General features: G+C 53.9%; 1 protein-coding gene across 1 annotated transcript in view; it reads right to left on the bottom strand.

The window, feature by feature from the left end:
- Nucleotides 1–26,883, bottom strand: part of MYH9 (myosin heavy chain 9) — a 91,859-nt gene that overhangs the window by 40,103 nt on the left and 24,873 nt on the right. The window contains exons 2-5 of the mRNA XM_082849444.1: nt 18,720–19,057; nt 14,396–14,552; nt 1,080–1,107; nt 215–308 (exon numbers count right to left, since the gene is read on the bottom strand). Of these exons, the coding sequence (XP_082705570.1) occupies nt 215–308; nt 1,080–1,107; nt 14,396–14,552; nt 18,720–19,052 (612 nt within the window). The 5' untranslated portion in view covers nt 19,053–19,057. The remainder of the gene's footprint in view (nt 1–214; nt 309–1,079; nt 1,108–14,395; nt 14,553–18,719; nt 19,058–26,883) is intronic.

The following is a 26,883-nucleotide window of genomic DNA, read 5'->3' on the forward strand; positions in this document are numbered from 1 at the left end:
CGCAGCATTAGCTGCGAACCTCGGGCGGTCTCCGGTTTCCATAGCGACTCAAAGTTAGCAGGTCAAGGGAGAAACGGGCGGGCTACCACCAGACCCACTCCCAGCCTCAGTGAAAGCAGGCCTGGCCTCTGCTTCAGCCCCCCAAACACTCTCATTTTGAGCCAAACCACGAATCCTTGAGTTCTCTTCCTCGGGGAGGAAGGCCTGCACTCACCTGGTCCTTCTTGCTCTTGTGGGAAGATGCCACGTGAGCCAGGTACTGAATGACTTTCTTGGTGTTCTCCGTCTTGCCAGCTCCAGACTCGCCCCTGCCGGGACAGCCAAGGAAGTTCTCAGGGGAGAGGTGCCAAACCCTCGGCGTCTGCCCCTTCCCCACTACGAGCTCTACTGTCTCCCATTCTGTGGGGTGCCAGTGAGGGACCCAACAGCCAGTAGCAGGAAAGGGGACGGGCAAACAAATGGTAAGCTCTGAAACCCTCACTCGGGCCGTTTCCCATGGCCCTCCGCAGCCCCGACCAGAGTAAACTTCTGTCCGCTGCCTGCCCTGGTCACTTAGCAGCCTTTGCTTCCAAATGTCTTAGGAGTCAGTTTTAGGCGGCTGTCGACTCAGGGGTCAAAGGCATGTATACATGTTCCCTCGAAACTTCACTCGAAGGAATGTTTCGTGCCGTTAACTTCCTTGGCTACGGGTTTATTTATCAGCTCCTCGTTAGGTTCAGAGGACGGAGGTGAGAAGCCCAGATAAAGAAAGCCGCGGTTCGGCACCAGAGTGAACGTGTCCTGGGGGCCCAAGCAGCTCCCAACCCTGCCTTGTTGAGAAGATGCTTGCTTTTCCTCTCCGCACTGCCACCCTCATCCCCACCGCCTCCTCTGAGGAAGGAGATTAAATCTCTGGCCGTGAAATCAAGTTCATCCAGGCTGCAGGACTACTAAGGAGCAACATGAAGCCTGGCCCTTGGGCAAGCGGCAGGGGCTTGAACTGGGCATGGATCTCATCGATCTAGGTTTTGGTAGGGGTCTTCAAGAGTGAGAACAGATTAGGGTGACGCAGGCCCTGCCACCCGGACAGAAACACTTACGTGCACAAAATGGACTGGTCCTCTCGGTCTGAAACAAAAGAGACATCAGGTTAACCTCCAGCAGACATGAAAAGCCTCCCGCTCCGGCTTCTGAAGAGCCGCCCATCGCCCTGCCCACTTCCCAGGAGCGTGAAGCCTGGAACGCTGGCCCTCCGTGCCACCGTCACAGGGAGGAGGGACATTCCTGGGTGGCAGTGACATGGGGCAGCTGCTCCCTCCTCCGGGAGCTCAAACTGCCCGCCCTGGCCGCCCACCTGGCCCCATGACACTGAAAGAGTTCTGTTGCTCCCCCCCCCGAGAAAGCCAACCTCTGGAGAGCTCCCTGGAAGTCCACTTTCCTGCCCCGCGTGTTTCTAACTGGAGGTTGACGCTGTTAGAAACGAGGGCTGTGGCAGGTGTTTTAAACACTGTCCCCATCTGGGTAAGAGGCACAGGTAAGACGTGGGGTGAGCGGTGAGGTCAAGGCCGGCTTTGCCGTGGGACAGGCCTGGGCTAAGATGCTGTCTCGGCACGGCCTTCCTGGAGCCCTGGGGGATGATGGTATGCGTGGAAGTCACACACATGAAAGCACCAGTGTGGGGTCTGGCACGGGGAAAACTCTCAGGAATGGGAGTTTGGAGGCAGCTCGGAAAGAACAGCGGCTCATCAGAATCAGCTTCTGACCAGTTGCCGTGAGCCCTGTGGTCTCCAGGCCCGGGGGTCAGGAACTTTCAGCAACTCTCCCAGCTCTGTGAACCGGTCAGCAAGTATGGATATAAACAATGAACTCCCCTGGAAGGCAGGAGGAACGGTGATGCCAGGCTTTGAAAGAGAAGTTTCGCAGAAACGCTTTAAGATATTAGGGCTGACCTGGCTCAGGACCGAGTGTGCAATTTTAAGCAACAGCTGAAAATATAAACTCATTTTATCCCATCGCCTGGGAGACCCCCACCTCCTGGAGGTCAAATCAGCCTGAATCCAGGACCAGGCTACTGACCAACGCTGGGCTGCAGCGAGGTCAGTAATTCCCGAGTCTCGGTTTCCTTATCCATAAAGTAAACATGCTACTAACTCTCTGGCAGGATTAGTTTGAAAAACAGAAAGAACATGAAAAGGACCCAGCCCGGAGCCCTGTAGACAGAGTGAACCCCACAGGCGGCTGCTGTCTGTCCACTTCCCCATCGTGAAGTCGCTGTGACGGGTGGCGACGGCTTGGTCGGGGCAGCGGGAGAACTAGCTGAGAACTAGCAAGGGTTCTGGTAGCTGTCAGTGGTGTCAGTGCTGGATAGACACCGATGTCGGTGATCTGGAAGGACATCCACACCGGCTCAACTGCCCAGCCAGGAACCTGCAGGGCGTCGGGAGGGTGACTCAGGGCTGCCTGTGTGTATGGCCTCGGGAGACGGACTTAGCTGTTCGGCACCAGTAAAGACACTGTGCAGCGAGGCCACCAGCCTCTCCGTGAGGGAAGCCTCCAGCGCACTGATCCCAGCAGCCTGCACGGGTGGGCATTTATGACCACCTCTTCTCCGGTCTAGGGAGGGAGAGAGGAAGTCCGGCCGGGGAGAAGTAAAAAGAAACCGCTCATCCAACACAAGCTGCAGCTGCCCCCGCCCTCCCTCCAGCCCCTGGAAATATCAACAGTGGGGAGTGTGTGCGGAGGGAACCCGGCCACTCACACAGACACAGCCCACACCCTGCCCCACACCGGGCAAGGGCTCAGAGCAGACCCAGAGGGTGACCTTGCTGCACCCTCTCGACTTTCCCACAGGACCAGGCCCTGCGAGGCTGCACAGCAGGGGCTGAGATAGACCGGGCTGAGTCTCATAGACCCGGCAGGGTCCCAGGGAAGGCGGGGGGGGGGGGGGGGGGGGCGGGGAGGCACGGCGGGAGCGGTGCCAAAGTCTGGGTAAGCCGTGGCAGCTTCCAGCACCCACCCCACCTTGATGAGTCTGGAACCAAAACAGCTACGACAGGGCTGCACCTCCCCCACTGCATGTTGGCAGAGGCCCAGCGGCAGGCAGAGGCCCAGCAGCGGGCGTGTTCCGTCCCCGCTGGGAGAGTGGCAAGAATGTACCTGTACGGGCCGGGCGGGTGGCGGGCGGCTGCCACTACCATAAAAGGAAACGTTCCCATCCCTCCCAGAAAGAACTGTTTTCCCAGGGCTGCCCAGGCCGGGATGGCTGGAATTCCTCTGATTGTGTGAGAAGGAGTCGGATGCTGAACTGCTGAACAACAGGAAGCAGAGCCCCCAAACACACACATGTGGGCACACACACACACACCCACGTGTGCACACGCAGGGACGTGCACACGCGTGCACACAGTGTATGTACACGGACACAGGCATGTTTAGGAGCATGTACACACACGTGTGTGTGCACACATGTACACACAGACACACACGCCTGTGGGTGCACACACAGGTGCACGGCATACAGAGATGCACACACACAGACACGCACATACACACAGGCCTGCACACGCTGCAAATCCCAATTTCAGACCCGAACTCCTCATGTAACCTCCATCCACCCCACCATCTCCAGCTCTCCCTCCCCTCTGACCTTCCACCTCCAATTCCTGAAGCCACGTGACCACTGTCAACACAGCGTGAAAGGAAACCCTCCAATCCTTGCATGTTACACTGTAAAGAAACCTTCATTTGCTTTGCCAGAACGTTCATTTGGGCAAATGCTTTCACAGAGGAAAAGCGATGGGAGGCCTTTCTGATTTCCTCAACTCTGCCCCCGAATCCACCTGCCCACCATGCATGACACTGGGGCCCCCAGCGTCGGTCTTTGCAGTTTTTACAGTGGGTTTGGGTCTGTAATCTCTTAGGAGGTAGGTGAGGCAGGCGCTGTCCCTGGTCTGCCCAAGCCTGTCTCACCACACTTCTGCTCGGTTCCTGAGCTCAGAAGCATCTCTTCTGGGTAGGGGGTGGAGGGAATTCTCAGCAGCCAGCCGGCTCTCCGCCTGGCTCAGTTTACTCTGCCAGAGACCCGGTGCATTCCGGCTGGGACCCTCCTTAACACTCACTCCCCACATGCTCAGCTCTCAGGACACGGACCCTCGAGAGTCCAGACCTCTCCATTGTTCGCTCAAGTCCTTATTTGGGTCTACGTGGACCGAAGGCTTATTTGAAAACACCCCTCCTTCCTCCACAACAGAGGAGACAGACAGACAGACAGGAACCCGACAGCCCAGAACCAGGGGAGTGCACCCACCAAAGACAGCCCTGTTCTGGGAAACAGGCTCCCTGCAGAATGAAGACGTTAGCCTGACTTAGACCCCTGAACCCCTCCTGCCCTAGTACTGACTTGACGGGGACGGGGTAGAGACAGAATACGAATCTCTTCAGGGCTTTTCAACTCTTTTAAAAGCAGCAGCAGCCTTTCCTCAGGATAAAAATCTTCCTGAGTCCCTAATATGAAGAGCAGGAGATAAAAATCAGAGTTGCTTGGGCAGTGGAGATGTGGTTCCTGAGAGCACACTTTACAACCACCAGTCCATGTGTCTGGAGCAGTGGCGGAGAGAAGAAAGCCAGTGGCTGCGCGCCCTAGAGCCCGGGGCACGATCCTCGCTCTGCACGGCCCCTCGGGATGCCTGGCCCCTTGGCCTCTGGGGAATCAGAGGGCAGGGCCGCTCCAAGGACCGAATGATGCGGGTGCCTGAAGCGTGAGGCACGGTGCAGGCGCTTGGAAACTGTCCTTAATGACCCCCAGCCCTTTGCACCTCCCAGCTCCCCCACTGCGCAGCCTCCTCGGAATGACGACAGCGAGAAAGCTTTTAAGTTACATATTCGGTGATGAGGTCATTCCCTCCCCTGATTTTATTTTAAACCCCAAAAGCCCTGAGGCCTTTTGGAGCCGATTCCGATGTCCAAACAGACAGGTGTTTCCAGCCGGCTCAGAAGGCCCCGGCGCAGGTGGGCGGAGGGGAGCCCTGACCGCAGGTATTTTGGCCCAGGTACGGGCTTATGCGAGGGGCCTTCTGGCTCACTTCCTCTGTGAGAGGAGCTGCCGATTCTTGTCCATAAAAGGCCACGGGCCTTGCTCAGCCGCGATGTGACATCAGCCCCGACAGGAAGTACAGGAGGAAGGGAACGGCCCGGTTCACCGACAGCGGCTGCCCGGGGCTGACTCACTAGAGCGCTCACTAAGATAACGCCTGCCGAGCTGCCGCGGGGCTGCTCTCTGGGGGCACCTGGAAGAGGGTCCTGCCCGCGGGACCTGTCTTCAGGTCAGCCGGGTTTCTCGAGAACTGACAGCCGTGCATACGGGCCAAGCAAAAACAAATGCAAGGGCAGCTACAGGTTGGACAACACACCTGCGTGGGGTGAGAGACGGCGCGACCCATGGCCAGCGGGCCTCAGACTGTCCACCACCAAGGGGGTTGTCTTGCGAAAACTGCACAGCAGACCCCTGTGGGACCCCTGCTCCGTGTCACCTGGGATGGGAGTCCCGGGCTGCTGGGGCAAACTCCGGGGCAGCATTTTGGTCCCAATGGGCCAAAATGCAAAGCACTTCGCCAGGTGTAAAACATGGAGACCTGTGGGTTTGAGCTCAGACCCTGGAGGCTGGGAAGGCTCTAGAGAGCACGCAGTCCAATCACCTGCATCTAGAGGTCAGGACACCAAGTCCCGAGAAACCCAATGACTTGGTCAAAGTCACGTAAGCTGGGCTAAGAACCCAGGCCTCCAGATGCCTGCCTAGTTCCCCACTGTGCTCCCACAGGGCAGGGCCCTCTGTGCCACCGGCAGCCCCGCCTCAGTGCTGCGCGGAACGGGCCATCCCCACTCACGATGTGTCACACCGGCCTCGCAAGCTGTCTGCCACTTTCTCCAAAGCCAGCCCAACTCACGAGCTTGGGTTACAAGCGCTTGGGAAGCAAACAGAGAGGTGAGGAAAAGCAGGTGCAAAATAATGCTTCCTGCTAGCAGAGGCTGCGGGTTGGTGCCACGCCTCAGCGGCCTCGTGTCGCGGAGCCCTGGCAGCCTGCCTGCCTGCCTGCACCGCGGTCAGCCAGCGAGGAGGAAAGCCCGCCAGCGGCTCCCAAGCACACGGCGTGGGCACCAGCAACGTTCTTGCCAGGTACAAGGGTGGGCCCGGACCAAGCAGACGCTCAGTCAGCAGCTTCCAGGCCAGAAGCCAGCTGGCCCCAACCACTGCCTCCACCCACATGCTCCCATGGGTAGGGTCGGGGTTTGAAACCCAGGTACAGGAGACAGAGATCGGGCAGCCTTCCCCAACCAGCACCCCTGACAATAGGAAGAAGCCCGAGGGACTGCTCTTTCATTCTGTTTGGGGGCAAGCGAGGCCCCCGACAAGCCCTCTCTTGGCCAAAATGCACCCGGCGGCTCACACAGGTGGGCTCCCAGCGCACAGGCAAACCTGCCCAAACCACTGCTCGTTGTTTGTCCACCTTCCTGCGGGCAGGGCCGGAAGCAAAAACTTCATGTGGGGTTGCTGCCGAGGATGAGCCTTCCAGGATGGACGGAGATTCCAAAGCCACGTGTGAGTGTAGACGGCCCACTGCAAAGGCCAGGAGGACACCGGGGGGACCTGACAACCCCCGAGGCCAGTTCTGCCCTGCTCTGAAACAATCCCTCGGGGAAAAGAAAAGACAGGCAGGAGGAGGCCCTGGCTGAGTCTGGTACAGAGAGCACTAAGCCACAGGTCACAGCTCTGCAGAGGGCTGGGCTCTCAGGGGAGGACAGGAAGGAAGAACAAAGGGACACGAGCAGGAAATGAGATGGACACCGCCAGGCAAAGCTCAGGACAAACCTGGCTCCAAGTCGGAGCACAAACAGCTCTCCAAGGAGGACAGCAGGCTTTGCGAATGCCCCATTCCCAGGTTCGGTCAAACCTGGAGAACCAGGAACACAAATGCTAGGAGACGAACCACAGTGGCACGTGAAGATGCTCCCTGCAGAAGCCAGAGGCTCCGGTCGCCTTGAGAAGGGCGCTCAAATGAAATAAAAGATGGGCTGGTAACTGTTGGGCCAGATTTTGCTCCTGGAACAGGGCTTCTGTTCTTAGCTTTCAGCTTAGAGCTCTGCCCTATTTGCGTCTGCGGTCCAGCTCGTGTTGGAGAGATCAGCTCTTCGACAAGAGTCAGGAAGCCCAGCTGGAATGGCACCCCGAGCCCCAGTCAGCGCTGTTTGCCAGAAGAAAAGAATTTATTACAAAGGTCGATACTGGGCCATTAGCCTTGGTCAAGACTAAAGGGATTTTACAGAAGCCACTTACATTATCCTGACTTTTAGGCCTGCAGACTCTCAGCTCTCTTTATCTCTTTAGTTTTAGGGAATTTACTTTGTTCTCCTCTGATAGCTTAATTCCAGAAATCAGACAGGGGAAGAAAGCAACCCGTTTCTCCAAATGCACCAATGTTCAGCCCTGACATACCAGGACATGCTCTCCTGGGGTCTCAGGGCCAGAACTTGGGAAAACAGGAAAAACGAGCTGCTGGGCAGTGTTCAGCAGGTAGTGAGAGAGGAACTAGGCCAGGGAAGTTAAAAGCAAAAAGCAGGGCTTCCCTGGCGGCGAGTCCGCCTGCCGATGCAGGGGACACGGGTTCGTGCCCCGGTCCGGGAAGATCCCACATGCCGCGGAGCGGCTGGGCCCGTGAGCCATGGCCACTGAGCCTGCGCGTCCGGAGCCTGTGCTCCGCAACGGGAGAGGCCACAACAGTGAGAGGCCCGCGTACCGCAAAAAAAAAAAAAAAGCAAAAAGCAGCTCAGCCATTAGAGACGATGCAGGTGAGTTTTTGTTGTTTGTTTGTTTGTTGGGGCGAGGGGGGTTACAGTAACAGAAACATGGGCCCAAGCTCTCGACCATCGCCAAAGTTTCAGGTTCCGAGAGGTCACTTCTTTCTCCTTTCCCACTTCAGCCGGCCCAGAGCAACACAGAGCCGCCCTGTTGGGTTGGATTAAAAACAAAACAAAAAAAACAAGCCGAAAGCTGAATCCTTGAAAAGGACCCATTAACCACAGATTCCTCTTCTGCAAAGACCGTTATATAGAAATGAGACTGACAGGCGTGACCACAATTAAGTAGCCTCATTCCGCGGGCCGACTTCCCTTCTGGGGGGGCCTGACCAAGCAGCCTCCTTGTCCGGGCTTCGGTGTTGGGGCAGGGGGCCAAGGGCTGCCTGTCACGACGCCCCTCTGGTAGCCCGCCAGCACATCAACAGAGGACGACTCCAGTGCCACGGAGGAGCCATCTCTCGCGTGCACAACGTGCTCCTGAAGACCCCCGAGGCCACGTCGACCCCAAGGCCTCGTGCTGCCAGCTGAGGCCCATGGACCACATCAGACAAGCTAGAGGCTGCGTCTGCCACTGCACACCTGTGTATCACACGGTCACTACAAGGAATCAGCTACAACAAGCCACTTCCTGTACGTGCTGGTACCCAGAGCCTGGCCTCTGGGGGGATGCTCACCGAGGAGATTAAGAAGCCACCTGAGGAAGCACTTGGTCATCACTTTCATCACGCAAATTGGAGCGTGGATGGACGGGATACGCCGTGTGCAGGTCTTGCGGAAGGCAGGGACTGTTCAGTCACGACACTGCATCTCCAGGTCCCACTGCTACCTCCTAATGGGCACCTGTCACAGGCCAGGAACCGTACGCACGGCCCCTTGTTTGATCCTGACAGTAAACCTGCCAAGTACGTTTATCCGGCCAAGAGGCAGATGAGAAAGTGAAGGCCCAAAGTGGACCCCAGTCGGTCAGGACGTGACAGAGCCGGACGCCGACCGGTCTGAACCCCGCGCTCTCTTTTCTGCACACTTCTTGGTCACAAGGCAAGCTTCTCCCTTAAGCTAAGGCCGAGAGAGACCCGGCAGACGCCTTCTGCTGACCTACCCCAGAAGCGCTGTGTCATTTGTCAAGGCGGCCCCCGAGATAGGTGGGCCCCCAGGTGCTGGACCCTCACGCTCCTGCTGCAGTGTACCTGCCTGCCTCCCAGGCCGCCCCTGCCCCCAGCAGGCCCCAGAGGGGCTGCGTCCAGCATGGCCGGCCGGCAGGGGTAACCGTGTGGCAGGGGTGACAGAGCGCAGCCCTCGGGGTGAGCTGCTGCCTCCAGGCCTCCCTCAGACAGCGGGGCCTTTGTGTGCCGCCGGCTGGCAGGGCTCCCTGGCAGGGCCTTAGCCTCCTGGTCGGCACATTCCTGCTTAAGTGGAATCATCACATCCGCGGCTTCCTCGGCGGCCTGTCCCGGTGAGTCTGCTCAAAGGCATGGTTTACTGGACCCTCGAAGCACTTCCTAGCGCCTCCCCAACATGGAGCTTTTCCTCAGAAAGACCTTGGAGGGCAGACAGCTTCACGGGGGCAACAGGCGGCAGGGCCGGAGAACGACGAGAGAGGGGCAGGAGGGCCCCTCCGGCCCTAACCAGCCAGCAGGACGGGAGCATCCCTCCAAACACCAGCCAGGGGGAAGGAGGACCCACGGCGCCCTGGAGGATGGGCACCAGGGCGGGAGACCGGGTTTCTGGGGCTGGCTCTCTGTGGGCCTTTGGGCAAAGTTAGTTAATGTTTCTGGGCCTGTCCCTTTACCTGTGATGCAGGAGGGTCGTCCTCAGATGTGAAGAGAACGCTCGAATTCTGCCCTTCCTTGTTTACCCGAAAAGGTTAGTCAAGCACCAAGAGGCATGTGGACACTCACCGGGCCCTTGGTGACCAACCACTCCTGGGGCAGCTTCCGCTGAGAAGCAGAGGTGGGATTAGTGCAGAGCGAAGGGTTAAATAGTTCTTGGATTAGTTTAGGTCTGGAATGAGAGCAAACCCTGCTGCCACTCCCCCAGAAATGCTGGGAGCTCATTAAAATACCATAAAGTCACCGAAAGTGAACCAAACCTGGCATTCTAACTAATGAACAAAGAAGAGGGTCTTTTTCTTCTATTCCTGGGGAGATAACTGAGCTCAAATTCTTCAACTGGCCAGTTCTCCTGTGAGAACACACACACTCTTTCCCACGGACGGTGGAAGTCAGAAGCGCCCTTTCCCCACCCAGCCGTGCGTCTGACAGACCACGTGCTGCTTCTCCCAAATTCCCCGGGCAGCCCTGGGTACCCTGTCCCCGCAGGGCGGACGATGCTGCTTCTCCCGAATTCCCCGGGAAGCCCTGGGTACCCTGTCCCCGCAGGGCAGACGTCTGCCTCCCGCTCTCTCATTTTCCCGGCCTTCCGCGCTTTACAGAATCCTGAGGAACGGTTCAACCACAAGGTAGGAAGACCCAGTAATGCCCAGGACAACAAATTAACCGAACGGGAAAGCCAGGGTTGGGAGGGTGAACCTACCAGGTCACCGCAACTTTAATTAAACCCAAGGCTGAGGATTAAAACAAGCGAGACTGGGCCGGGCACGTCTGGGCTGTGCTGCAACCATTTACTGACATCTACCTGCCAGCCTTTCCACAGGAGCCGACCTCCAGGGTGCCATTCCGACCACCCTAGGCCTCGGCGGCCACACCTTCCTCTGAATTCCCAAGACAGCCGACACCTGCCGCAGTCACACTGGCACCAGGTGGAGGTGGCAACTCGTCCTGTTAGACAGCTTTGGCCACAGATCCCTGTGTACAAACATGTCTGTCTCTCCACCTAGATTGCCGTCGTCTCCAGTGCCAGAGCAATGTACTCAACCTCTCAGTATTCAGGCACTTTCCAATCTCCTACCTCCGTGGCCTAATCCAGGCTACCATATGCTGCCATGCCCCAACCTGTGCCCACGGCAGACAGCACTAATCTATCCCAGCATTCCTTGGCACTGAGTCTCAGATCCTTTGTCAACACAGGGTTAGGCAAGGCACTACTGATGGGAGCTGACACTTAGAATAAAACCAGTCTGCAATGCTTAGTCCAGTGGTTCTGCAGTGGGGACAATTTTGCCCCCCAGGGAACATTTGGTAACAATGTCTAGGGGCCTTTTTGGTTGTCACAACTGCAGAGGGAGGGTGCTGCTGGCATCGAGTGCGTAGAGGCCCGGATGCTGTGAAGCATCCCATAATGCTCGGGACAAACTCCCCCCGGCCCCCCCCCAAAAAAAACAGAGAATGGATATCCAGGCCCAAACCGTCAGTGGTGCCAAGTTTGAGAAACCCTGGCTTCGTCCTACAAACAGGTAAAGTAACCATATAATTCATCATGCAAACGGGAGCGCTTCTGAAAGGGAGAGAGGGCAGTGTTAGTACTGACTGCAAGACGGCAGGCGTAAATCAGGACTTACAGGCAAACCAGAGCATTTAAGAGATGAAAGGCGGAGGGAGGTCCCTGGGAGAAGTCAAAGAGCTCATCTCATAAACGTCTCCAGACAAAGTCACCAACTCCCCTATTTGGCAGAATAAATGCTAGTATGTCATAAGCCACAGCCAGCTCAGGGAGGAAATCTTTTTCTACTTCCTGTTTAAAGAAAAAGCAGAAAAGGAACTGTCTGGCTGTGGCTTTTAGGATGTAAGTGTCAGAGAACAGACCTGTGTTCCCCTAAGCCAGAGGGGCAGCATGTGCTAATAAGTAAGACACGCTCTCCAAAAGAGAGGCACTGATTCTAACAGCCTGCAGACCCCAAGGCTCCACTGTCCATACCTGACTCAGGGCAGGCACCAAAGGCTCCGCTCGAGAACTTCCTTTACTTTGCTGGTGAACCATCTTGTCCTACCAGGGGCAACTTCTGTTAATTAACTTCCTCCCGGTCCCAAGAACAAGAAATCTGTTGCTCTGCGGGTCAACTGTGTGCGACAAGAGGGAACTTGGAAACGTCCTCGGTCAACATGGGGGCTGAAGAGCTGCACCGAGTCTAACATGAAGCAGAAACGGGCCAAAACTTCTCAGACTGAGGTTTAGAAAGTACACGGACCCAGCACCCACACAGGTAATTTTAAAAAAGCAACAAGACCTTAGGTTTCCTGTGCCTACAGATGTCCAAAAGATGAAAACACCCACCCATTCACCCTCATAACTTGGGGGTGGCTCCTCAGTTCCCATCAAGGCCATTCCATTATGGCCAAGACTTCCTGATCAACACACAGGAAAGCTCCAGTCCTCTGCAAGCTCCTTTTTTTTTTTTTCCCCCAATTGTATCCAACCTATAGCGCTGACTTTTGCCCCTCAAAATTCTTTGTGGTTGTTGAACACACAATAATTGGGCGAAATCTCTTTGGGAAGGAGTCGCACAGATTGTCAGAAAAAAGGCTGGCAGTTCAGTTCCAGAGACTCCGACTCCTGGCACCATGCTGTACATCACCACATTATTCTTATCATAATGGCTTGGGAAGAAGTGAAAAATCCCACTTGCTAGAAAACCGTTCAGGTCTGGGATCCAAGTGTGGGAACATGCCCTAACTCAGTCGTGCGGAGCTCAAGAATACTCCAGGGTGCACTTCCTGCACGAGGCCAATTATGAGAGCAAGGAGAAAACTGACTCATAACCTCTAGAGACAGACTCAGGCTCTTCCGGAATCCCACAGAATGTTCTCCTACCAGACTGTTCTAGTTAGCACTCTGAAACAGACATCCTACTTTAAAACTAAAGGGCTGGTTTCTTCAACGAATTTTGATAGACGTGAACATGAGCCAAAGGGTAGGCCAAACGTGTACAACCTACGTAATTCACCAAGCTTGGCAATGAAACACCTTCCACAGCACTGTGTGGATGGTACAAGACAGACCCACACGTTGCCATTTTAAACCACTAAACCAGGGACAAAGTTGTTAATACGGTAAGACTCATCACCACCACAGCCTAGATTGACTACAAAGTTTAAGGAAAAAAAAAAAAAAAAAGGATGCCCATGTAATAGGACATGAAAAACCACTATCCATACAAGATATGAGAACATAGCCCTGTGCTAGGGAGTTGACTAAGCTCTCAGAATATAAAGGCAACCTGGGCCCAGTCCACACCTAAGTCAAAGTATTACTAGGGCTAGCCCAGACATCCTCCCAGGCTGGCAGTAATGCTTCAGTCGTGCCTTTAACAAAAGACTGGAGACTTGCCAGCTATTGCAGGGCAGATGGAACAGGCGTGGCGGCTTCAGGCACAGAGGCCTACTGGAGAAATGTAAGGAGTTCCATGTAGCCAGCAAGTTGGAGAGGTAGGCAGCAGGCCAATTACAAAGGGGACCGTGTGCTGCTGGAGGGTTTAAGGTTTATCTCTGGGGCAATTGAGGAGACTTTTCAAGAGTTCAAATCAGGGGTTTGATCAGATTTGCATTCCAGAAAGACGACTCTCTGATAGAAGCACAGAGAGAGGGCTCTATTAAGAGCAAAGGTTAAGAGGCACAGCAATAGTACAGGCAAAAAATTGTAGAGGCCTGAACTAAGGCCAGGGCCACAGAGACAAGAGGGGGAAGGAGGTCAGAAATGTTAAAAGAGATAAAATCTATAGAGAGCGCTGACTGGCTTGGAAAAAGGGGTGAGAGAGAAAGGGGACAGTGTAAGGTGAGCCAGGTTCCAGGCTTGGGTGACTGGGTGGATGGAGAAATGGCAGCTGGGAGCAAGTGGCTGGCAGCATTCAGCTAACAGAGACGGTCCTCAGCTGGAAAGTGATGGCGAAACCACTCGAGTGGATGGGCCATGGTCCAGAGGACGAGACCTTGAGAAGCACCAGGTGTAACGGGGGAGAAGCATGCAGATGGGCAAGGCAGAGATTAGGGGAACCAGAGAGTCACAGGAAGGAAGCGCTTTCAAAAGGAAGTGGGTAAGACTGTCCAATCCTGGGAGAGGTTAAGTAAGATAAGAGCTCAGAGCTCCACAGAAGGGAGGGTGGCCTTTGTCACACAGAATGGGGGGCACGATGTGCAGGGCAAGGAGTGTGGCTGAGAAGTGTTGAACAGAGGTGGTAAGCACGGATACTTCCTCTAAAAAGCTCCACTGTGACGGGGGAGAGAGAGCAGAGACAACCTACAGCAGGGTACAGAATCCAGGAGAGACTTTGTGTGTTTTTCTTTTAAAGATGTGAAAACTCAAGCATGTTTCCAAACTGTGTAGAAGAGAAGAGGTGAAAAGAATGAAGGAAAGGAAGTAACTGGTGGAAGAGGGGGCCTGGAAGTCAGAGGACTGGCACAGGAGCTCCTGACAAGAATGAGAAATTGGGAAAATAATTAGGAAATGCATTGTTTAAAGCTTCTTGAACATTCTATCAACATACAAACATCTCCTTTGATAGCCGCTGGTCTTGACTCTCACGCAATGGCTTACAGACCTCCACAATGCACGGCCCCCTCACCAGTGCCATCAACACCAATGCAGCCACAAGATCACCGTGAAGGAGCACCTGCAAAGATGCCAACAAGGCTAGAGGTAAAGACTCAGCCCCTGGGAAGGCCACGGCGCTCACCTTGCATCATACTCCTGTAGGCGGTGTCTGTGATGGCGTAGATGTGGGGAGGCATCTCATGCCTCTTCTTGCCCTTATACATTTCCACGATCTCTTCGGAGTAGATGGGCAGGTTCTTATAAGGGTTGATGACCACACAGAACAGGCCTGAGTAGGTCTGAAAGAAAAGAGCGGCAAACAGGAATGGGTTAGCAAGTCTGATTCTCAACTTCGTGCACACTTTGTGGCAAAATGCCTGCTGCCTCTAAGGACCCCGAGTCAGCCTGATGTGAAAGCCCCCCCTGGAGCCCCTGGTTCTCTGGGCCCCACTCCGGCAGACCTGCCGAGGCGCTGGGGCACCAGCACCATCTCTGCTCTTTCAGTTGAGGGGAGCCTCCCTCGACTACAAGACTGCTGCCAGCCGTGCACGCTGACAAGCGTGTGCAGCGGGCGAGATCTGGGGCAAGCTTCGTGGACAGTAGGAGTCCAGTTACGAAGCTCAGATCCAAGGACAATAAAGATGTGTTTGGCATCGTGAGAGATGCACAAAGGGAAAAGGATTCGGCTGCAGCAAGCAAGCGGTGTGGAAATACAAATTATTCTACCCTTAAGGACCCTCTGAGATAGTCAAGCCTAAACTCCCAGCACTGGGAAAGACTCATGGCACTCCTCAACCATCTAGGATCCTTTGTGGGGTGACAGATCGCTGACAGATACCTCTCTCCCTGGAACCTTCCAGAGACACTCACATGAAAATCTCTAAAAAACTTAAAGACCGGGGGGGGGGGGGGGGGTGGGCTTCCCTGGTGGCGCAGTGGTTAAGAATCCACCTGCCAGTGCAGGGGACACGGGTTCAAGCCCTGGTCCGGGAAGATCCCACATGCCGCAGAGCAACGAAGCCCGTGCGCCACAACTACTGAGCCTGTGCTCTAGAGCCCGCGAGCCGTAACTACTGAAGCCCGCGCACCTAGAGCCCGTGCTCCGCAACAAGAGAAGCCACTGCAATGAGAAGCCTGCACACTGCAACGAAGAGTAGCCCCCGCTTGCCGCAGCTAGAGAAAGCCCGTGCGCGGAAACAAAGACCCAACGCGGCCAAAAATAAAAGAAGATAAAATAAAAATAAATTAATTTTTAAAAAAACCAAAAAACAAACTTAAAGACCACTTTCATGTCCCCTGTGAGCCTTCTCCAAGACTCAGGTCTCCTCTTGAAGGGGAACCCAATTCGTCAACACTCCACGTGAGGCTCCCGAGAATATACCCGATACCCCAAGTCTGAGATGACCAGGTTAAAATCAGACCCCAGAGTCAAACCTCAGCAAGGGCAAGTTTCTTAACCTCCCCCTCCCTCCATTTCTCAATCTGTGAAATGGGCACACGCAGACTAGTTGATCCTCACTGAGTGGTTATGCGGATCACAGCACCCAGCACAGCCGTGGAGAGAGGCTCAGAGTAGGTCAAGAAAGCAGTTTCCGGTGGCAACGGTCTAGGCAGATCTGCCTTTCTTCAGTGTCCTCTTTTTCTAATAATTTTCCCGCTATTTTTTTTTTCAAGATCCTTCTCCCCAACAAGAAAAAAAAACAGACTCCTAATAGCTGGACGAGACCCCCTGAGACCACCCAGGTGACGGGTGCTCATTGTGGGGGGACAGCTTTCTTTAGGTAGCTGGAGCAACCCAAGCACCTTCTCCCTAGGGAAACAGGCCACAGGCCCAGAAGAAGCCAGGCGAAGCGAGGCCCAGAAGCCATGACTCACACCTGCAGCCCCGACTGTTGAGTGATGGCTGAAGGCCACGAGGCAGTTCCTGGCAGAGCTGGGAGCAGACCTAGGTTCCACAATCCCCCCAGTGCAGACCTCCTTGGTCATGGAAGCTGGTTCTCCGAACTCCTCACATCTTTTTGTTTCCCTTGCTACAGGTGGCCTCGACCCTCACTGTCCACAGTGTTGCCCCCCGATCCAACAGCAGGCAACATCTGAGGGGCTGGGTGTGTGTCAATCCAGTCCCTTCCACCCTGCCCACTCCAGTCTCGCCAAAACTGAGGGTGGATCTTGTGGCTGAATCCAAAGACAGAGTCCACACAGGAACCAGTCGGGAGCACAGAGGCCCTTCCCAGCACTGGCCAGGGGCTACAGGTCTTGGACTTTTCAAGCAGAAGTTAGGCTGAAAGCAGAGCTCGGGAAGGACCCACCAACCACGCACCGGCCCCCGTGCAAAAGAGCAGATGACCTTGGAAATGAACAAGGGTGCCTGACTGCCTCTTCTGCGTGGAGGAGGGGACGCAGGGCCCTGAGTTTCCTTCTTCCTGGGATAATCAGTCAATTGTTCTCCCTCCAACTACTCTCTTCAGGAGGTACCAGGAAAGCTCTGAAGCAAAGAAGTCTGCACGAGGTGTTGGCAACCTGCAGCTCGGGTATTATGGGAAGACGGGAGCACGGCGGGAAACCTCTGGTTTTCCCTCCATGACTGTCGGGTGGGGCTGAGATAGCAGGCCAGGGAGCAGCGAGGTCATCCCAGGAGCTCAGAAACAAGTGAGCTTTGTTCCTGGGGTTTGAGAAAACCCACACTCTAGGAACTCCAGCCCGATGAAGCGAAGGACAACGTGGCCACACATTTAGGGCGTGCCACGGGGCCAGATGTTTGGAAACAGCTGGTGGTGACGGCAGAAGGGGCCTGGGTTTTACTAGGACAAGCCTTTCTGACAGCTGGGTGGGCAGATGGTCCCATGGGGGGGTTCAAGAGGACCTCAAAGTTCTCTGGGCTAATCCCATCAAATCAGTGGATGATGAAACTAAGCCCCGAGGAATGAGCACTGCAGCTCAGGTGGGAGGAAGGGGCTGCACTGTGAGCTCATCCTGCTGGAGGCCCGTGGAGGCGCAGACACTGAACAAGTGGCTCTGCTCCCACACGGCCACACCAGGGAGCTGCTCCATTCACGGGCCACAGAAGCTCTTTGTGCCCGACTGCCCCCTGCCCCCAGGCCTCCCCCCACCAAAGAAACAGACAGAGCAGCTGTGGCGCAGAATTAGCCACGCTCCCCACAACGCCAGGCAGACACACCGCACAAAGGCTCCCGGGGTCGCAATTTGGAACAGCGTGTGCAGAGAGAGGGTCTGTGAATGAGGCAGCGCCCCCTGCCCAGGCAGCCCCATCGAGAGGCTCTGATCTCCCCGCAGCTCTGCACCTGCTGGGGGTCTCCATTAGGGCAACTGCACAGACAATCGACTTCCTTTTGGTGAGGATGCCAAGGAGGAGGCTGGACTGAAGCAGGAGGATCTGCGCACGGGAGATGCCAGCAAAGAAGCAAAAACGGGAGTTAAGGCCTAACGCCTCCAGCTGAGGAGTTCTGGAGAAAAGGCTCTGGTCCTGCCCACGAGTTGTAGGCGCAGGTCCATGCCTGCCTAGAGTAAAACCCACGCTCTGAGAAGCAACTAACGTCAAATGCACTTTCCTAATATTTCTGTTTGCAGCCAGCTGATAGGCAAGTGCAGGCCACCGACTTGTTTCACACTCAGCAATGCTCTAACAGGACCCAAGCTGAACAGCGACACCCATAAAAGGCCGAGCAGAGGGTCGGAATTACCTTCACCTACGACAAAAGGGAGCAGCTACAGAGCCGAGGCTCTCCGCGAGCCCAGGGCTGGCTGGTGCTTTACAATGCTTTCACAACTCCTCATAGATGAGGAAGTGAGGCCCCACGTAGCCATGTCAAATGGTCAGGAAGGGCCAAGACTGGAACCAGATCTTGGAGGCTCCAATTCCCATGACCTGAATCACTCTGCTTTGCTGAGCAGGACCCATTTCTTAGAGCCAGCGGAGTGGTTCTAACGTAAGCAGTTGAGGATGCCAAGGGGAGAGTCCCACTCCCAGACAACAGCACTTAGCTCCCATCTCCCCTCCACAGACAAGCAATGCTTCCTTTAAGGCTGTTTGTTTTTCTGCAGGTCACTAATGCTGAATTTAAGTGGTTAATATCCCGAGGGACAGGGGCTTTTAATTTGGTCCATACAATATTTTCATCAAGAAAGACAGAGATACTGAAACCCAAGTTCCAGTCTCAGGCCTGCCAGCACCTGGCTGTGTGACTCTGCATAAGTCCCTTGCCCTCTCTGGGCCTCAATCCTTCCCACCTGCCATATCAGAAGCCTGGGCGAAGCTGGTCTATAAAGGAGGACTTTTCCACTTAACACCAGTCAGTGTATCTCCTTCTCGGCAGGTCCTCCCTCCCGCCTACAGCCCCACTCACTTATGTAAATAAGCCCTGGAGCCTCCCTCCCGTGCAGAGCCCGCCCACTTTATGTAGATGAGCCCTGGAACCTCCCACCCGTGCAGAGCCCCGCTCACTTACGTAGATGAGCCCTGAGTAGTAGCGCTCCTTGAGGTTGTGCAGCACCGAGGCTTCGTTGAGGCACGTGAGCTCCGCCATGTCCTCCACCTTGGAGAACTTGGGTGGGTTCATCTTCTGGATATCATCCTTGTTCACCTTCACCTTCTTCCCGTTCTCCACCAGCTCCACGATGGCCTCCTCACCCATCTCTTCCTTGAGGCTGGCGGGCTCAAAGCCACTCTTGTCTGAAGGCACCCATACCAGCTTCTTGGCAGCCCAGTCGGCCTGGGCCAGCGGGTTATTGATGAAGTTTTTATCCACATAGAGATACTTATCGGCAGCTTGCTGCGCCATGGTGACTGAGAGCCAGGACCGGGAGAAAAAAAAGGATACAACGTTAGCTACAACTATACCAGCCACAAAGAGATCACTCGCGTCATGTGTTTGCAAACTGTACAGCATTATAATAAGTAAAATTATATATAACCAGATCGTACAATTTGTCAAAATTTTCCCGCCCTCTACTTTCGGGAGAAAGGTGTACATCACTGAAAAAACAAGTTGATATCAGAGATTCTGTAAGGAATTAATGGTAAGATGTATCCCAGGATTGATGCACAAACAAATCTATAAACAACGATTGTGCCAAATGATATGCATAATAAGTCTCAGACAGATGTAATTAGAGTCACACTAAGCTATACCTGCGAAGGCAGGAAAGTGACCACACAGTTTAAGAGGACTTCCAACAAGAACGCATTTCTAGTTAACCCAAAAAAAGGCAACTGACTACAAGTGCACAGAGTGGAAGGCTCCAGTTTAAAAACCTTTTTCTTACTTCACGGAGTCAACCAAGAGAAGAAAACACAACACCAATATGTTGCCAACAGATTTTAATTCCATCGCCCCAAGAAATAAGGCGAGAAGAAAAGAAGTCAGGCTCCAGGACACATCGTGGAGAGTAATGAGTGCTTCCCTTCTGAGGCACTAATGTAAAAAGGCAACGCTCATAATTTATGGGCGAGGAGAATATAAATCCATGTGTGTTTGCCTTTTTTGAAGCTGATTTGCAAAAGAAAGATAAAATAATGATCCCTCTTATCTGAGTGTTTTTATAGTTTATGAAATACTATCACACACACTTCACTATCTCAGAAGATCCTCCTCCTAACAACTCTGTGAAGTGGGTAAAGTACGTGTTATCCCATTTTACAGATGAGGAAACAGAAGCTCTCTGGAGGTAAGGGGTTTAGTCCAGAGTTACCTAAGAAGGACTCCTGGTCTCTGTGGTCTCCCATAGTCTAACCACAGTACTTATTCCTGCTCAGAGGCTCAGGCTGGGATCAGCAGGGAGGACAGCTGCTTTGAGTGAACCAAAAGCAGGACTAAGAAACCCTGGTCTAGGGACTTCCCTGGTGGCGCAGTGATTAAGAATCCACCTGCCAATGCAGGGGACACGGGTTCGAGCCCTGGTCTGGGAAGATCCCACATGCCGCAGAGCAACTAAGCCCGTGCGCCACAACTACTGAGCCTGCGCTCTAGAGCCCGTGAGCCATAACTACTGAGGCCGCATGCCACAACTACTGAAGCCTGCTTGCCTAGAGTCCGTGCTCCACAACAAGAGAAGCCACCGCAATGAGAAGCCTGCGCGCCACAACAAAGGGTAGCCCCTGCTTGCTGCAACTAGGGAAAGCCTGCGCGCAGTAGCGAAGACCCAACGCAGCCAAAAAATAAATAAAAATTAAATTAAATTAAATTAAATTAATAAAAGAAAAAGAAACCCTGGTCTAGGACAGAGCCAGCCCACAGCCACCAGAGGAACAACCCAGAAGCTCATTGACTAGCTCATGACACCGGGAAGCTTTTCCCTTGTGAGATCAAGGCTGCCTCCCCAGGCCCAGGAAGCCAGGAGGACCCCAGATCCAAACCCAGAGTCTCACAGTCTTTCATGCTTCCTGATCCCAACAGGAATTTGGATGCCAAGGAGGCTGAAGGCTTGGGAGGCAGAGAACAAAAGCGAAAGTCTGGGCTGCCCAGGCCTTCTTATCTGGGCTCATTAAATGGTTTCCAGATCAAGGCTGAGGGGCTCCCCTGGACTCACTCCAGGAGAGGCTGTTTTCTAGGAAGTCTGCCAGCTCCCACCCACCACAAGGGAAGGCAAATCCAAGCGGCAGGGCCTGGCAGCCTCCCCAGCGAGCTCAGCCAGGGGCTTTGTTTATGTTCGCAGCACAAGCAAACCCTGGCAGCCCCTCTGGGGGGACCAAGGGGCACCATCCACCTGCAAGGACCACCCCCAGAAGCAGCAGGCAGGGCCCAGAGTCAGGCAGCAGCAAACAAGGCAGGAATGGGATGGCTGCAGACCACCTGGCCAGCCTCATCTTCCGGGTGGGTCTGGAGGCCAGACAGGCCCAAATCCAGCCGTCCTCACCTCCACACTGGCCAGTCCGTTCAAACAGATCCAAGGCTTCTCTGTGCCAGAGTAAATACCAGTTGTCTTCTGCCTCTCTGCCGTCCATCTGACCACGGGCCAGTCGCCCTCTGCAAAGTCCTAGCACCCAGGGTCCCCAAACCGATCTCCCCAGTCACGTCACCACCGTGCTCGAGAGCTCGCAACAATCAGTGAGCACAGGGCCTCCCTGGCTGCTGGTTCCTCAGACTTGAAACCCGGAAAGGAGAGGACAATCTCCCATCGATATGCAAAAAGGGATTCACGTCAACCCTGTCCCCCAAAACCCCAAGTCCACTGCTCGTTAGGAGTTCCACCAACCCAGTCCGGTGAAGGCACCCTTTACAAGATCACTCCAAGAGAAGGGGGGAAGGGGCCAATCATTAAGTACCTACCTACCAACATCAGGTTCGGTTTATTCCCAACCTCACCTAACCATCAGTCACCCTGGGGAAAAAAGCTCTTATTTTCCCCAGTTTACAAATGAGGAAACAGTCCAGAGAGGGCAATTCGCTTGCCCAGAGTTGCCAGGCCCAGTTATGGGCTAACCCAGATCTGCCTGGTCCCCAGGCCTGGCCTCTTCCCAGCACACTTGTGCCTGGGGTCTTGCGAAAGAAGTCAGGCCAACATTGGGGCTGGGCTGAAACTGTCAGTAAGCTGAGGGGAGCACGGGCGGTACAGGGGAATGCATCCCACAACATTCAGCAGATATTTACTGGGCATCATCAGGCAGCCAGGGAGGCTGAGAATGAGCCTTCCTTGTATGGACCATGTAGCCTGTCAAAAAGCAGAGCAGGGCTTCCCTGGTGGCGCAGTGGTTGAGAGTCCGCCTGCCGATGCAGGGCACGTGGGTTCGTGCCCCGGTCCGGGAAGATCCCACATGCCGCACAGCGGCTGGGCCTGTGAGCCATGGCCGCTGGGCCTGCGCGTCCGGAGCCTGTGCTCCGCAACGGGAGAGGCCGCGGCAGTGAGAGGCCCGCGTACCACAAAAAAAAAAAAAAAAAAAGCAGAGCAGGGTGAAATCCCTCGGCCTGAGACCGTCAACAGTGAGTGATCCCTCAGGGATGGCAGAACGACTTCTGGCCCTCATCAAACTCCAGTTCACCCCAGCAACTCCAACCCTGGGGGAACCTAGAGCAAAGGGTATGCGGGCTACCTCCAGGTTGCAGGCCCTGGGCGTTTGGCCTTTGGCCTACCCTGGGAATCTGGGTGAACTGCCAGGCCCTTTCATCAGTGAGCCTGCACTGGAGGCCATGAACATTGCAGCAGGTAGCAGGGGAAGACTCCACCCAACCCCCCACCTTCAGCTCCTGGTTCTACCCTACCTTCAGGCCTCAGTGGGGGGGCAGGGGGCAGGTACAGGCCAGCACTGTCTACCTCTGATAGCAGGTAGACAGGCCAAGACAGGCTTGCAGGCCAAGCCATACTTCCTATAAGAGGGAGGGGTACACCCTGCCCCCTCAGAGCTGAATCGGGCTGCAGCCCTCTGCCTCCAGCGAGGCCAAGCCACCCCTGGACAGTGGGCTTGAGGAGTCCCGACTGGCCTCAGCATCTCTCTCTGAGCAGGACTTTTCATTAAACACGGCTGCTTGACCAGGCCAAGGACAGAGCCCTTTGGTTTCAGCGACTCTGCGGGAATGATGTGGGCTAGCAGCAGTGCCCAGATCGATACATGGGGCTAGACCGGTGCGGAGAGCTGCAGAGGTCACGATAAACAATGGCGTTTCTATTCAAGAGCCTTCTCACCAGGCCTGGACAGGAACATCCACATTCAAGGATTTGGGGGCCACAGGGCAGCAGCGGAGCTCCTGTTTCCACCTGTGTCAGGTAGAGGCTCCTGGGCCCCAGTGGCTGCTGACTCTTGTGTGCCTGGCGGGGAAGCCAGCACACAGGTTAACGCTCACCTCCAAGGATGCAGGTGGAGCAAGCCGCCACCGTCCAGAGCTGTGAGCAATGAAGGAAGGGGCTTTATAGAAAGGACACCAGGGAGGCGACTGCCTGATTGCGGCCGCCAGCACCTGCCACTTCTCCCCGCCCTGTCTTGGGACCATGCTAAACGGCCTCTGAAATTTTTTAAAAGCTGCGTGTAATGGAACAGTTTACAAGATGAAAGAAAAAGACGCACCACCAAATTCCTGACACTCTCCCCACAAAAATGAGTTTTCTCTCTTTTTTTAATGGTCCCTTCTAGTCCCAGCTCATAGAAACACTTGATTTTTAACGATCTCAGGCAGGGAGTTTCACATTTTGTATTTTCTCTCCTCACTCTGACCACTTCCCCACAGGGCCACAGTCTGCTTCTTGATGGTTTTTATCCAAATGCTTCATTGTTACGGGGGACAATGCAGAGGCTCTGAGAGGAAATAACCTGTTGTTGACACAGCTGGGGGCGAGGAGGACTCGAACCCAGGACCCCTGACCCCAAAGCCTCGTTAGTGATCACTTTTAATGGCTGCATGATATTCCAAAGTGATTTAAAAAAAAAATACCGCTTACTAGCTCTTTTCCTCTTATCTAATGGACCACCTTGACGTAAGTTCTCAAGTGGAGTTCTGGGAGCAAAGGAACATCTGTCCGAGTGTTTTTCTGGCCCCCGAGGGTACACTGGTGGGCACGGCCGCTTGGGCAGGGTACCCACGTGGCAGCAACGACACCAGCACTAAGAAAACTGTCTGCAGGAAAGAGCTCGTGCCTCAGATTAGGGAACCTCTGAAGTCCTGGGAAGTTGTGGGACTCAGCAGGCCAGCAACGGGTTAAGGAGAAAGGAGGCGGCTCTGGCCCATTGGAGATCAGATCAGGCTAAAGCCAGCCCTTTCCATGCCGGCTTCCTGTGGGTGCCAGTCCAACTCCAAGAAACCCAAGTAGTTGCCTTTTTAGGCCATAATCGAGAGGACACAACCAGAGGCTAAATTAGGATTCTCAGGAAATGATGAAACTGAAAGTAGATAGGTTGACCAAAAACCTCTGCTTTTAACACAAAATGTCATTCCTCGATTCTTTGCCTTCTCCCCTCCCCCCCAAAGGTCCATTTGGGTCTTTTACTCCTTCCTGTTTTCCGAAGGCATCCTCTCCCTCCCCCTCCCTCCTTCCTCCCCTCCCTCCCCTTGGTTGGTTCTCTTTGTACTTGCTTGTGTGCTTGTTTGGAAAAGAATCTGCGAGTCTCTTAAAGACGTAATTTATTGTACTAGGACAAATCAGTGGTCCAGACACTGTGAGCTTTTCCATTCCTAGACGGTAGGATTTATGTAGCCTTCCACGGGCCAACTTCTAGGCTTGGAGCTTTCAAAGTCATCACAACTCATCTTAAAGCTACCATCTTAACTCATCTTAAAGTAATGAGAGCCTGCTACTGAGCTCTCCATTTTCTCACTCAGTCCTCACAATCATTTCATAAGGGGGTATGTCATCATATTCATATGACAGGTGGGGGAAATGAGGCTCAGACAAGTCACAAAAGCCAGGTTCAAACTCAGAGCCACTCGGCTGCAAGGCCCTGCTCAAGTTTCCACTTGAGACTGCCTTCCCGCGAGCTCTCCGCGGCCATGGGGAGAACACAACCCTAGAACCCCGCTGGGGAAGCAAACCAGTGAAACGGACATTAATTATGCCAGCTCTAATTATGCCAGCTCGAGGCTGCAAACCCCATCCCCTTGTGCTGGTCTGTACAAGGGACTCTTCACATTTCTACCTTAAATCGGCGGAGCTAAAAGTAAGGTGAGGGCCGTGACTTTGGGGGAGCCATTCAAGTTCTCTGAGCCAAGGTTCCAGTTCAGAGACACAGGCTGCCTCAACCCAGACAGCAGAGCCCTGTTCCAGCTCAGTCACTGATGTACGCAAGCAGGCCCCTTTAATTTTTTTTTTTAATCCCCACCCCCATCCCAGAGAGCACAGGTAAACAGGCCCCTTCTCTTTCTCCTTATAGTCATTGCTTTTGAGTGAAATTAAACTATCGAGGTGCCTGAGTTCCATTGTTAAGGAAAAGAATTTGAAAAAGAATAGATACATGTATATGTATAACTGAATCACTTTGCTGTACACCTGAAACTAACACAACATTGTTAATCAACTATACTCCAATATAAAATAAAAAGTTAAAAAAAAAAGAGCTGGGCTTCCCTGGTGGCGCAGTAGATAAGGATCTGTCTGCCAACGCAGGGGACACAGGTTCGATCCCTGGTCTGGGAAGATCCCACATGCCGCGGAGCAACTAAGCCCGTGCGCCGCAACTACTGAGCCTGCGCTCTAGAGACCACAAGCCACAACTACTGAGCCCGTGTGCCGTAACTACTTAAGGCCACGTGCCTCGGGCCCGTGCTCGGCGACACAGAGGAGCCACCGCAATGAGAAGCCTGTGCACTGCAACGAAGAGTAACCCCCGCTTGCTACAACTAGAGAAAGCCCGCACGCAGCAGCAAAGACCAAAATAAATTAATTAATTAATTTAAAAAAACAAAAAGGCCCAGGTGATTAATGGAAGACAGAAAGCAGCCACGCTGAGGGCAGGGCAGGGGGGAGCGCGTCCACGGCTGGGCCAGCTCACCCCATCGTACTGCAACCGCGTGCAGCAACGAAGACCCAACACAGCCACAAAATAAATAAATAAAATTAAAATTAAAATTTTTAATAAAAAAAAGAGTCTATGAAAGCACCTGCTGAAGTAATATAGAAATTTTCAAACTCATAAGATTTACTTATTCAATCAACTAATACATACTGAGGCTCTACGTGCAAGAACACTGTGACAAAGGTGCAGAGGACCCAAGGAGCTTGTAATGTAGTGCGATGACAGGATAGACACATACCACTAGTGACAGTGCCAATCTGGGACTTTATAGAGAGTACAGAGTGGACAGAAAGCAAGCTCCTTGGTCTCCTCTCCCTTTCACAGCTGCACCCAGCACCAGATATGGTGGGGGCCCAACAGATAGGTTGGCTGTATGGATGAAGAAGAAGTACTGCTGGCCCTTCAAATCCGCACATTCCACCAACCACGGATCAAGACTCCATGAAGGAAAACAGAGGAACAAGCAACTTGCTTGTAGGAACAGAGAAAGGGGTGATTCAATGGAGAACTTGGAAACTCAAGGCAGAGTTTCATGGAGGAGATGACATTTAAGCTGGGTCCCGGAAGATGGGTAGAATACTGATGGGGGAGGAGAAAGATGATCAAAAAGTATTCTAGGCCAAGGGAGAAGGTATAGTTTTTCATAAACTATGAAATTATGTGATCAGTTAAGGCCAGGTTTCTCAGCCTCAGCACTGTGAACACTGGGGACCAGATAATTCTTTGCTGTGGGGCCTGTCCTGTGCATTGGAAGATGTTTAGCAGCATCTCTGACCTCTATCCACTGGATGACAGGGGCACTTGGTCCCCAGTTTTGACAACCAAGATTGTCTTCAGACATTGCCAAAGGTGGGGAGTGGGGGGAAACTGCACCCAGTTGAGAACCACTGATTTAAGGGATTAGTATGAACAAATACTGCATCAGGGACCCAGACCTCTCCTTAGTAAATCCTCTCCCAACTCTCAAGGGCACAAGCCAACTCTCAAAACTGAAGTCGTCAGAGTGAAATCATTCCCAGGACCCAAACGATGACCATCATGGATGGCGCTGTCACCGAGGAAGGACTGTCCCTTGTAATACACTGCATTTTAAGGGATATGACCACTACTGGACTGTACTTTAAAGATTCCTAAATGCCCAGTTAAAAAAAATAAATCAGGCAAAGGAGGCTGAT

Source organism: Leucopleurus acutus, assembly GCF_964270905.1.
Source record: "Leucopleurus acutus genome assembly, chromosome: 11".
NCBI lineage: Eukaryota > Metazoa > Chordata > Mammalia > Artiodactyla > Delphinidae > Leucopleurus > Leucopleurus acutus.